The following is a 13,844-nucleotide window of genomic DNA, read 5'->3' on the forward strand; positions in this document are numbered from 1 at the left end:
AACAAATATATTAATAACAAAACTTGTGTAACATATTCACACACTCAAAGTCACTGAGAATGTATATGGAAAAAGGCTAGAAGGGAATGAAGGAGAATGAAAAAAGCAGGTTTGTTAACAATAAAACCAGAAAAAGACATTACAAGACAGGAAAACTATGTAACAGTATCTCATAAACACAGAAGGAAAAATCCTCACAAAATATTAGCAAATCAAACCCAACAATGTATATAAAGAATTACACACTATGACAGAGTGGGATTAACCCCAGGTATGCAACGTTGGTTCAAATATTAGAGAATTTAAAAAAGAAAAGCAATTAATGTAATCCAACCATCAAAATAGGCTAAAAGAAAAGTATGATCATGTTGATTGGTAGAGAAAACACATTTGACAAAATCCAACACCCATTCATGACTAAAAGTTCTCAGCAAACTATGAATAGAGAAACTTCATCAACTTTGTAAAGTACTCATACAAAAAAATCTACAGCTAACATCACTCAACTGTAAGAAACTGGATCATCTCCCCCTAAAATGGGGAACAAGACAGTGATATCCTCCTTCATTACGTCTATTCAACATCATACTGGAAATCTTAGTGTAATAATATGAGAAAAAGAAATAAAAGATATTCATATGCACTGAAAAGAAAAAAAAAACTGGTTCACAAATGACATGACATACCATGCAGAGAATTTCAAAGAATCAACAACAAAAGCTGAAACTAATGAGCAATCACAGGCAGATTACAGGACACAAGGTTGACATGCAAGGCAACTGCCCCTATTCACAAGCAATGGCTGGAATTTGAAATTAAAAACACACCATTTAAAAAACCATCAAAAAAAATTTACACACATAAGTATAAATCTAACAATATATTCAGAATCCATATGCAAAATACTACAAAACTATGACAAAAAGAATCAAAAAAGACATAAACAAATGGAAAATATTATATGTTCATTTTGACTGAGATGTCCATTCTTCCAAAGTCTTCAGACTGAATGCAATCTCAATCAAAATCCCAGCAATTTTGTGAATACTGGCAAATTAATTCTAATGCTTATATGGAAAGGAAAAAGAGTAAGAATACCAACACAATACTGAACAACAACAAAAGTCGGAAGACTGACACCACTTGACATCAAGACTTACTATAAAGCCACAATAATCAAGCTTGTGTGATACTGGTGAGAACAAATGAAACAACAGAACAGAATACAAAACCCACATAAATACAGTCAACTGCCCCTTGACAAAGAAGCAAAAGATAATTCAAGAGAGAAAGATCGGTCTGTACAACAAAAGGTACTGTACCAACTGGACATCCAGATGCAAAAAAAAGCAGTATCTAGTCAAATACCTCGCACCTTTCAAAAAAAATTAACTCACAATGGATCACAGACTATGTAAAATGTGAATCTTCTAGATGATAATGCAGGTAAAAATCTAGGAGACCCTGGGTATGGCGATGAGTTTTTAGATAAAACACCAAAAAGCACAATCCATGAAGGAAATAATTGTCAAGCTGGACATCACTAAAATTAAAAATCTCAAGTCTGTGAAATACATTGTTATGAGAATAAAAAGGCAAGCCACTGACTAGAGAAAACATTGCAATATATATCAAAAAGAACTGGTATTCAAAAAAAAAAAAAGCACTCTTAAAATTCACAATGAGAAAACAACTCAATTAAAAACCAGGTAAAATATCTAGTGAGACACTTCACCAAAGACGATGTACAGACACCAAACAGGAATACAAAAGATGTTCAAATAATAAAAAGACGCTCAATATCATTTGTTGTTAGGAAACTGAAATTTTTTTTACAAAAACAGAGTATTACACAGCTATTAGAATAGCTGAAATCCAATAACCTGAATATCAAATGCTGGTGAGAATGCAGAGCAACAGGAATTCTCATTCACTAAAGGTGGGAATGCAAAATGGTACAGACACTTTGATACCGACACTGGACATCCAGATGCAAAAAAAGCAATATCTAGTCACAGGCCTTAGATCTTTCAAAAAAAATTAACTCACAATGGATCACAGACTATGCAAAATGCAAAACTTCTAGATGATAACATGTTTGGTGGCCAAACACAAAATGGAGAAACGTTAAATATTTATTGCTAAGTGAATGAGATCAGTGTGAAAATGCGACAGATTATACAATTCCAATTACATTCTATAAAAGGCAAAACTGTTGAGAAAGTAAAAGATCAGTGGTTGCCAAGAAATTAGGGGTGTGGGGAAGGATGAACAGATGTAGCACGGGGGACTTACAGGATGAAACTGTTCTATGTAATAGTGTAGTAGAGCAAACATGACATTATGCACTTGTCAACACTCACAGAATTTCACAACATGAAGAGTGAGCTTTAATACAAGCAAATTAAATGGCTGATTCACTTTGCTATACAGCAGAAACTGTCCATAGGTCCATACTGATATAAATGATTGAATAAACTAATACATGAGGAGGAAGACACCAATCTCCCACGCAGAATTGTAAAGAGCTTATGCAGATACTCTGCCTAAACTGAGGGAAGCATGAGTGAGTGAGTGAGTGAGTGAGTGAAGTCGCTCAGTTGTGTCCGACTCTTTGCGACCCCGTGGACTGTAGCCCCCCAGGCTCCTCCATCCATGGGATTCTCCAGGCAAGAATACTGGAGTGGGTTGTCATTTCCTTCTCCAGGGGATCTTCCCGACCCAGGGATTGAACCCATGTCTCCCGCATTGCAGGCTGAAGGGTTTAGAAGCCGTCAAATGGACATGACCTATAAAGCCAATTTTGATGGTTTTACATAGAAATGACCTCTAATGGAAGAGAACACAAATGGCAACTATTTGAGACACATTTCTATGTAAAATATAGTTTGCACACAATTCAGCATTTTAAATGAGCACTCTGCAACGGAGACCAAGTATCAATCATCTCTTGAGGTTTTATAATTCACTACTATTTCAGTGGGGGCTGCACACAGTGACTTCTTTCCCAAAAGCACAGTTTGGGAAAGGGGTGGGAGAGTAACTGAGCAAATAAGAGAACATCTACCATGGTGCTAGCAACATCAGTGATTTCTACAACTTCCGATGCTGTAGTTAAAATGGTGCTTAGACAGTAAACACATCTTTAACCTTTTAAGAGCTTCTACCAACTATAATAATAAATGTCAAACCCTGGTTTTAGCATTCACTGTCACACATGGCATCGCTCTTTTAAAAAATCATTACTATTTCTCTAGAAACAGATACAGCTTGAAGAGCAGAAGGGATAAGCAAACAGAAGTATTATACAAAAGGAAAGCAGAAAGGATATTAACCTATTGTATCTGCAACACCTGAATTAATGTTAATCCTCTAAATTGTTAATAGGCGTGAGGCCTAATCACCTTAGAAAATAGAATGTTCCAACTATGTAATAAAAAATAAACTCTACATATCATAGAATTTTATGCAAACCATCTTTTAAATATAAGCCCCGAGGCTCACAGGAATGAACTCTCTGTCTTTAGAAGTACTCGTGCAGGAGAGCAACCAGTGCAGCGACACAGAGACAGAAAGAAACTATCAGTTCATGATGGGGAAGCCGGGGAGCCTGTCAAATGTGAGAAAACCTCCAAGGCAAAGCTAACTGGATGACTCTGAAATGAGTCTAAATTCTTCCATGAGTTCAGTTTAGTGTGTCCTTCCAAGGCTCATTAAATCAAATGAGTGTGTTCATTCATTCATTTAAAAACGTATTTATCAAGAACATAGTAAGTACGGACTCAATAAGCACATTCTCAATAAATAAATAACCGATATATTCTGTTAGCCCTAAATATGAATCAGCCCTACATGGTGTACTAGCCTGAAAACCTTTTTTTCAAACTGCAATTACCTTCTCAGTTTTCAAAGTCCATCACCGCTCTCATCTCCTGGATCTCCCACTGGTTCCTTCTCCTACGAGTCCAGTCGTCACCAATTTGCCCTACCAGAGGCATTACTCCCCCCTCTCAGTTCCACGTGAGTTAGGTATCTTCCCTATCTGCAAAGCACTGCATATAGACAGGGGCTGTTTTATAATTACTTAGCAAAAAACTACCTACTCTGACTCCCATCACATCACCTGAGGAAACCGGAAATCCAGGAGTCAACTAAGCAATAAACTGGTCATAAAATCACGGAGTTATTAAATGACACACAAATTGGCCTCCGAGCCCCTAAGTCAATGCTAAACAAGAAAACCAGCTACTTTTAAATGCTTTTAAATACGCTCACTTCTCAAATATCCTTCATCTATCGAAGCTGGTAAACAAAGCAGCATGAAATACAAAGTGCTTCAATGCAGGGTTAAAAAAATTTTTTTCTGAAAATCTGCTTTGCTGTACTCCTTTTCTTTCCATCATGCTTTCTGACAATTAAAACATGAGTGATTTCCTTTTCCCCTCGTGGGGTCTTCACTGACCTAATTTTAAAAAACAGATTTCAAAAACGGAACACACTCCAATTAAAGACAGATACGAAGGTATTTTTCTAAAACTACATCTGAGACGTCAGCACTACTGTTAACAATGATCTACTAGTCTCAACTTGCTAAGTTAATCAATGTTTTCAAGCTTTTCAACAAGTACTTGGCAGCTACGGAAAATAGATTGGAAGTGAACCTGAAATATTGATTCCCTCAGCCCCCTTTGCAGCTGGAACAGCCAGAGAGCCCCCAGATCACTCACTTCTGGCTGGGGAAGTCTGAAAAATAGCAGTGTCCAACACCATATACTGAGCTGATCTAACTAACATACTTGATGTCTGTCTATGCACACATATATGTGCTGAATCAGCTACTTTTAAACACTTTTAAATAAACTCGCTTCTCAAATATGCCTCATCTATCCAGGTCAGTAAACAAAGCAGCATGAAAAACAAAATGTTCCAATGCATGGTTAAAGAAAAAAATTTTTTTTTATCTGCTTTGCTGTACTCCTTTTATTATTCCACCTGACTTAAAACTGCCGTAATAGAATTTCTTTCCCTCAAACACAACCCCTTAATTCAAATTATGTAATACTTTAAAACATGGAAGGCGCACAAAGAGTTTGAGGGACAGAGTGAAGGAGATAAGAACAGAAAGAACAATACTTAGATCTGTGAAATCAGAAATCAGCAGAACTCTTGGACTTGATCTCCAATCTTTCAACAATATCCTTAAAACCCAGACTCACTGAACTTGATCAAGCCACAGGCTTCACCATGCTGTGACGTGGACACTTATTGATTACAAGTGTGTTAATAAGCTGAGTTCAGTTCAGTTGCTCAGTCATGTCCGACTCTTTGCAACCCCATGGACTGCAGCACGCCAGGCCTGCCTGTCCATCACCAACTCCCGGAGTTCACTCAAACTCATGTCCATTGAGTCGGTGATGCCATCCAGCCATCTCATCCTCTGTCGTCCCCTTCTCCTGCCCTCAATCTTTCCTAGCATCGGGGTCTTTTCAAATCAATCAGCCCTTCAAATCAGGTGGCCAAAGTATTGGAGTTTCAGGTTCAGCATCAGTCCTTCCAATGAACACCCAGGATTGATCTCCTTTAGGATGGACTGGTTGGATCTCCTTGCACTCCAAGGGACTCTCAAGAATCTTCTCCAACAGCACAGTTCAAAGGCATCAATTCTTCAGCACTCAGCTTTCATCACAGTCCAACTCTCACATCCACACATGACCAGTGGAAAAACCATAGCCTTGACTAGACAGACCTTTGTTGGCAAAGTAATGTCTCTGCTTCTTAATATGCTGTCTAGGTTGGTCATAACTTTCCTTCCAAGGAGCAAGCGTCTTTTAATTTCAAGGCTGCAATCACCATCTGCAGTGATTTTGGAGCCCCCAAAAATAAAGTCTGATACTGTTTCCCCATCTATTTCCCATGAAATGATGGGACCGGCATGATCTTCGTTTTCTGAATGTTGAGCGTTAAGCCAACTTTTTCACTCTCCTCTTTCACTTTCATCAAGAGGCTTTTTAGTTCTTCTTCACTTTCTACCATAAGGGTGGTGTCATCTGCATATCTGGGGTTACTGATATTTCTCCCAACAATCTTGATTCCAGCTTGTGCTTCTACCAGTCCAGCGTTTCTCGTGATATACTCTGCGTATAAGTTAAATAAGCAGGGTGACAATATGCAGCCTTGATGTACTCCTTTTCCTATTTGGAACCAGTCTGTTGTTTCATGTCCAGTTCTAACTGTTGCTTCCTGACCTGCATACAGATTTCTCAAGAGGCAGGTCAGGTGGTCTGGTATTCCCATCTCTTTCAGAATTTTCCACAGTTTGTTGTGATCCACACAGTCAAAGGTTTTGGCATAGTCAATACAGTAGAAATAGATGTTCTTCTGGAACTCTTTTGTTTTTTCGATGATCCAGCCGATGTTGGCAATTTAATCTCTGGTTCCTCTGCCTTTTCTAAAACCAACTTGCACATCTGGAAGTTCACGGTTCATGTATTGCTGAAGTCTGGCTTGGAGAATTTTGAGCGTTACTTTGCTACCGTGTGAGATGAGTGCAATTGTGTGCTCTTGACCTTGGACATAGGATATCTCCTCTTGGCCGCTCCTGTGCTGCGCTGCGCAGCCGTGTTAATGAGTAGCAACTAGAAATCATCTTTATTGTAAATTTAAACCACCAGGTAATATAGATTTGTCACCTTTACCTTCACTAGGTTACAAAGAGCCAAATCATTCTGTCCCTTCCATTAACTCCCTGAGGGGTTCAGGCTCCCAGTATTAGATAGGCCTCCCAAGTCACTGACTGGTCTCCACGGAGTGTTTTGAGAATTCTACTTCAATTCTTGGGATCGCTGCACTTCTTTAACCCCTTACTAAGTTAAGGACTTTTAATGGTTAATACTCTTAAAAACACAGCAGATGAGACAATGGCAGATTGTACAGGAAAACACATTATTTGGGAAAGGGAAAGTAACAGCGGTGCTGCCTCAATGAAACAGCATCACGAACTCAGCAACACTCAAACTTCTCAGCCTCAAAACCCCTTTACACTGACAAAACTGAGGACCCCAGAGAACTTTTACTTATTGAACTGTGTCTGTACACACTTACTGTATTAAATACAAAGACCAAAATATGTTCCAAAAGTATTTTCCTATTAATTCACTTAAAACAACAATAAATCCAATACATGTTAAACATACTTTAAGAATTCTTGTATTTTCCAAAACCAAAACAAATCTAGTCAGGAGAACGGCACTGTCGAACATTCCTGCACATCCTGTGCAGGTGTGTGTGTGCTCAGTCATGTCCAGCTCTGTGCAACCCCATGGACTGTAGCCCATCAGGCTCCTCTGTTCATGGGATTCTCCAAGAATACTGGAGTGGGTTGCCATTTCCTCCTTCAGGGGATCTTCCTGACCCAGGGTCCAAACCCACATCTACATTGGCAGGCAGATTCTTCGCCACTGAGCCACCAGGGAAGCCCCCATTCATACTTTTCAAATGTAGATGGAGAAGGAGTCTATAAACTGTAAACTGCAAACAGAAAGGAAGCTGGCCACAGTGACGGACTCCAGGATTCATAATCAAGATACCTGAATTTGAGCCCTAACTCCCCCCACTGTACAATTTCTGTCTATTTTATCTTAGCAAGACAATAACTTCTTTTAAAAGCATCCATTTCTGCATTATAAAACAGGAATACTACTAGGCACCTTCAAAGGTAGCTCTGAAAAATAAATGACAAGGCACAAACACTCTGCAGATTGAGCAAATTTAAGGACGTTTTTGTTTCAGCTTTAAGGGGTCTGAATGACACATCCTAAAAGATTGTGTCTAAGAAATTACATCAGTAGCTCATTGAATAGCAAACTTATACAAGCTAACAGAACCTATCTTCAATTTCCTTACAAACAGCTCAGTAATGAGATTAGCAATATGCAATAGTTCATCTTTCTCATGCCTGCAGTTTATCACAGTTTCAGATAAGTGAAAGAATAAGCAAAGTTATTTTTATCAGTTCCTAAATTTCAAGAATTTAGCTGATAACAGGAAAAATACAACAATAAAGCTCATGGCTAGCTATACAAAAGAAAAAAATGACTTAAATGTTGGGGAGGATGGTACGGCTTCGGTGATTAATGAGCTATGCAGTACAATACCAAAGGTGCTCTGCAGAAACGACATCAATATTAATGGGCGAATTCAGGCTTCCGGCTAAATGGTTCCCAAAATGCATGTATATTTACACTGATAAAGTACACCTGTCTCCTTACCCACCTGCTTCGATGTGCCTCAGTTATGTTTAAAACAGACACTGTTACAACTTAAAGAAACAGGCAAATGAGGAGTCATACTCCATATGCACTAGAAACAGCACTGGGAGGACTGACTCAGGGGTTCAAAGCCTGGAAAAGCGGAAGTCGTCAGGGGCTACGCAAGGGCAGGACCTGTGTTCTCCTCCCTGCCACACCATCCAAAAGTAACTCTGCAATCACACCTGTTCACATACAGATCTGTGATTTGCCAACTGATGTCCTGAATTTTTTAAACAACAGTTTACTGAGGCTTCCTAAGGTAAGCATTTTAAGCACCTGATTAAAAGTGCACTGCCTGAAAATGACAGTAACGCTGAAGAAGCTGAAGTTGAATGGTTCTATGAAGACCTACAAGACCTTTTAGAACTAATGCCCAAAAAAGATGTCCTTTTCATTATAGGGGACTGGAATGCAAAGTATGAAGTCAAGAAATACCTGGAGTAACTGGCAAATTTGGCCTTGGAGTACAGAATGAAGCAGGGCAAAGGCTAATAAGAGTTTTGCCAAGAGAATGTACTAGTCATAGCAAACACCCTCTTCCAACAACACAAGAGAAGACTCTACACATGGACATCACCAGATGGTCAACACCAAAATCAGATTGATTATGTTCTTTGCAGCCAAAGATGGAGAAGCTCTATACAGTCAGCAAAAACAAGACCAGGAGCTGGCTGTGGCTCAGATCATGAACTCCTTATTGCCAAATTCAGATTTAAATTAAAGAAAGTAGGGAAATCCACTAGACCATTCAGGTATGACCTAAATCAAATCCCTTATGATTATACAGTGGAAGTGAGAAATAGATTTAAGGGACCAGATCTGATAGACAGAGTGCCTGATGAACTATGGACAGAGGTTTGTGACAATGTACAGGAGACAGGGATCAAGACTATCCCCGTGGAAAAGAAATGCAAAAAAGCAAAATGGCTGTCTGGGGAGGCCTTACAAATAGCTGTGAAAAGAAGAGAAGCGAAAAGCAAAGGAGAAAAGGAAAGATATAAGCATCTGAATGCAGAGTTCCAAAGAATAGCAAGGAGAGATAAGAAAGCCTTCCTCAGCGATCAACGCAAAGAAATAGAGGAAAACAAAAGAATGGGAAAGACCAGAGATCTCTTCAAGAAAATTAGAGATATCAAGGAACATTTCATGCAAAGATGAGCTTGATAAAGAACAGAAATGGTATGGACCTAACAGAAGCAGAAGATATTAAGAAGAGGTGGTAAGAATACACAGAAGAACTGTACAAAAAAGATCTTCATGACCCAGATAATCACGATGGTGTGATCACTCACCTAGAGCCAGACATCCTGCAATGTGAAGTCAAGTGGGCCTTAGAAAAACATCACTAAGAACAAAGCTAGTGGAGGTGATGGAATTCCAGTTGAGCTATTTCAAATCCTAAAAGATGATGCTGTGAAAGTGCTGCACTCAATATGCCAGCACATTTGGAAAACTCAGCAGTGGCCACAGGACTGGAAAAGGTCAGTTTTCATTCCAATCCCAAAGAAAGGCAATGCCAAAGAATGCTCAAACTACTGCACAATTGCACTCATCTCACATGCTAGTAAAGTAATGCTCAAAATTCTCCAAGCCAGGCTTCAGGAATATGTGAACCGTGAACTTCCAGATGTTGAAGCTGGTTTTAGAAAAGGCAGAGGAACCAGAGATTAAATTGCCAACATCGGCGGGATCATAGAAAATGCAAGAGAGTTCCAGAAAAACATCTATTTCTACTTTATTGACTGTGCCAAAACCTTTGATTGTGTGGATCACAATAAACTGTGGAAAATTCTGAAAGAGATGGGAATACCAGACCACCTGATCTGCCTCTTGAGAAACCTATATGCAGGTCAGGAAGCAACAGTTAGACCTGGACATGGAACAACAGACTGGTTCCAAATAGGAAAAGGAGTACATCAAGGCTGCATATTGTCACCCTGCTTATTTAACTTATATGCAGAGTACATCATGAGAAACGCTGGGCTGGAAGAAGCACAAGCTGGAATCAAGATTGCAGGGAGAAATATCAATAACGTCAGATATGCAGATGACACCACCCTTATGGCAGAAAGTAGAAAGGAACTAAAAAGCCTCTTGATGAAAGTGAAAGAGAGTAAAAAAAGTTGGCTTAAAGCTCAACATTCAGAAAACGAAGATCATGGCATCCGGTCCCATCACTTCATGGGAAATAGATGGGGAAACAGTGGAAACAGTGTCAGACTTTATTTTTGGGGGCTCCAAAATCACTGCAGATGGTGATTGCAGCCTTGAAATTAAAAGATGCTTACTCCTTGGAAGGAAAGTTATGACCAACCTGCTGCTGCTGCTGCTAAGTCGCTTCAGTCATGTCCGACTCTGTGCGACCCCATAGACGGCCTCCTACCAGGCTCCTCTGTCCCTGGGATTCTCCAGGCAAGAACACTGGAGTGGGTTGCCATTTCCTTCTCCAATGCATGAAAGTGAAAAGTGAAAGTGAAGTCGCTCAGTCGTGTGCGACTCTTCGCCACCCCATGGACTGCAGCCTACCAGGCTCCTCCGTCCATGGGATTTTCCAGGCAAGAGTACTGGAGTAGGGTGCCATTGCCTTCTCCGAGGACCAACCTAGACAGCATATTAAAAAGAAGAGACATTACTTTGCCAACAAAGGTCCATCTAGTTAAGGCTATAGTTTTTCCAGTGGTCATGTATGGATGTGAGAGTTGGACTGTGAAGAAAGCTGAGCACTGAAGAATTGATGCTTTTGAACTGTGCTGTTGGAGAAGACTCTTGAGAGTCCCTTGGACTGCAAGGAGATCCAACCAGTCCATCCTAAAGGAGATCAGTCCTGGGTGTTCATTCAAGGACTGATACTGAAGCTGAAACTCCAATACTCTGGCCACCTCATGAGAAGAGTTGACTCACTGGAAAAGACCCTGATGCCGGGAGGGATTGAGGGCAGGAGGAGAAGGGGATGACAGAGGATGAGATGGCTGGATGGCATCACCAACTCGATGGACATGAGTTTGAGTAGACTCCAGGAGTTGGTGATGGACAGGGAGGCCTGGCGTGTTGTGATTCATGGGGTCGCAAAGATACGGACACGACTGAACTGAACTGCTTGAAAATAACTTATTCCTACAACTGTTTTGTTTTTTGTTAACAGTTCAGGAAACACTATAAATAATCTTCAGATTAATTTTAAGAATAGAAACTCATGAAGATATTCAAATGGCCAAAAAGCACATGAAAAGATGCTCAATATCATTAATTATTAGAGAAATACAAATCAAAACTACAATGAGCTCACATTGGTCAGAATGACCATCATCAAAAAAATCTACCAAAAAAGGAAAAATCTACAAACAATAAATTCTGGAGTGGATGTGAAGAAAAGGTAACCCTCCTACACTGGTGGCAGGAATGTAAACTAGTACAACCATTTACAGAGAACAGTACAGAGGTTCCTTAAGAAAACTAAAAATAGAGCTACCATATGATCCTGCAATCCCACTTCCAGGTATATACTCAGAGAAAACCATTAATTTAAAGAGATACATGCATCCCAAAGTTCACTGCTAACTATTTACAACAGCCAGGACATGGAAGCAACTTCAATGTCCATCAACAGAGGAATGGATTAAAAAAAAAAAATGCGGTACATACACGCAATGGAATATTACTCAGCCATAAAAAATGAAATGATTTCATTTGCAGCAACCTGGATGGATCTAGAGACTGTCATACTGAGTGAAGTAAGTCAGAGAAAAATAAGCATCATGATATCACTTACATGTGGAATATTAAAAAAAAATGTTTCAAATGAACTTATTTATAGAACAGAAATAGAGTCACAGATGTAGAAAAACTTATAGTTACCTGGGAGAGGGATAAACTGGGAGACTGAGATATTTCAATAGAATTTAAAAAAAAAACAAACTTAAAGGTGTGCTAAACCAGTATGACATCAAAATTTACATAATTTCTTAAAAAGACCCAAAAATGAAATTTAAAAATTGGAAATAATATAGTCTATAAATAAGAAACTAAAAATAATAAATTTAACTTGGAAAATGCAAACAGCAGTACTCATGGTTAATACATCACACAGCTTTGCATAAGCAATTTCAAATTGAATGCAACCAATTCTTAATTTTCTGGAGACAATCAGTACACTATAGATGGCTACCAAAACTAACACACTTCCCACTTCATAGCTGTACTGTAAGTAGATATAATGACAGCCTACCTGGAAAAAAGACTCCAACCTTATTTCCAGTTAATGTCCAAACTATTTGAAATTAAGATATTTTAAGGGACAGTTCTGAGAAAATACGTGGTGGCTGGACATGCAGTTCCCACCAAGGAACATTCCATTAGAACAGATCTGCTTTCAAAGAGTTTTTGTTCCCTGGGCAAAATCCCCCCTGCTGAAAAGACAACTATAGCCTTGAAATAGTTGGGAATATTATCAATAGTTAACCAATATTCCTTGTAATCTCCACCAGCAAAAAAAAAATTGTTTACATTTTGAAGTTACCTTACCTTTTTCTTAGCTGATTCTGACAGTTAACACAAATTAAAACTACTCTGATTTGATATTACATTAGACATCAATGTTTTACGTTCATGTGTGTGCTGTCATATCCAACTCTTTGTGGCCCCATGGACTGTAGCTCACTAGGCTCTCTGTCCATGGGATTCCAGCCAAGAATACTGGAGTGGGTTGCCATTTCCCCATTTCCTTCTCCAGGTGATCTTCCTGACCCAGGGATCGAACCCACATGTCCTGCTTGGCAGGAGGGTTCTTTACAACTGAGCCACCAGGGAAGCCATCAATGTTTTATAGCCCATTTTATATTCTAGGAGCCAAATTTATTGATATTAACCTTTAAAGCATGAGATTATCTTACATATGTTTAACAAATAATGCTAACTCTACACAACTTAGCAACTGAAGAACAACTCTGTAACAGGGCTGCACCAAAAATTTTAGTCTATGCAAGCTTATTCTAAGCTGATTATTTCCAATTATCACCTATATTTCAAGCCAAAGACAACCAAGTTTAAATGATCCTTAAAAAAGGAAAAGAATAGTTCATGTAACAGTATTTGTTATTCTACTTTAAGAAACATTTTCTCTATTCACAAAGGAAATACATAAAAGTAAATTTTACTAATATAAATGACATCATTTTTACAGCCTGCAGATTAGAAAGAACTCATTCAGTCTTCCTATTCACACTCTTAGGATATAGTACACTACTTTATGATAGGTGAGCATCTAAAGGCCTTAATTTCACCAGAATCCCTGAGTCAGTGAAGATTATCCATTCTTTATAGAAGGACGTACTCTTTATATCATCTACCTCAATTTCTGGTGGTAATCTCAATAAAAAATACTCAGTAGCATTTAACCTAAAAATTTTATTCAGCACCTATTAAAGAAAATCATGACATTGACAGCATAACAACTTCTATTCACTTCTAAACTGGGGAGAATGAGCCAGATTAAAATTAAACCGTAAAATAAAATAATTACGGTAATTCATATAAAGA

General features: G+C 38.8%; 1 protein-coding gene across 18 annotated transcripts in view; it reads right to left on the reverse strand.

Moving 5' to 3' along the window:
• ATE1 (arginyltransferase 1) overlaps positions 1–13,844 on the reverse strand; it is a 168,867-nt gene that overhangs the window by 95,931 nt on the left and 59,092 nt on the right. Inside the window, exon 10 of one of the 18 annotated variants that reach the window (XM_070780973.1) lies at positions 10,278–10,910. The exons of the other annotated variants lie outside the window; for them this stretch is intronic. Within the exon in view, the coding sequence (XP_070637074.1) occupies positions 10,689–10,910 (222 nt within the window). The 3' untranslated portion in view covers positions 10,278–10,688. Of the gene's footprint in view, positions 1–10,277; positions 10,911–13,844 lie in introns of those variants that run through there. 18 annotated transcript variants of the gene reach the window in all.

This window comes from Bos indicus, chromosome 26 (genome assembly GCF_029378745.1).
Source record: "Bos indicus isolate NIAB-ARS_2022 breed Sahiwal x Tharparkar chromosome 26, NIAB-ARS_B.indTharparkar_mat_pri_1.0, whole genome shotgun sequence".
In the NCBI taxonomy this organism is placed as follows: Eukaryota; Metazoa; Chordata; class Mammalia; order Artiodactyla; family Bovidae; genus Bos; species Bos indicus.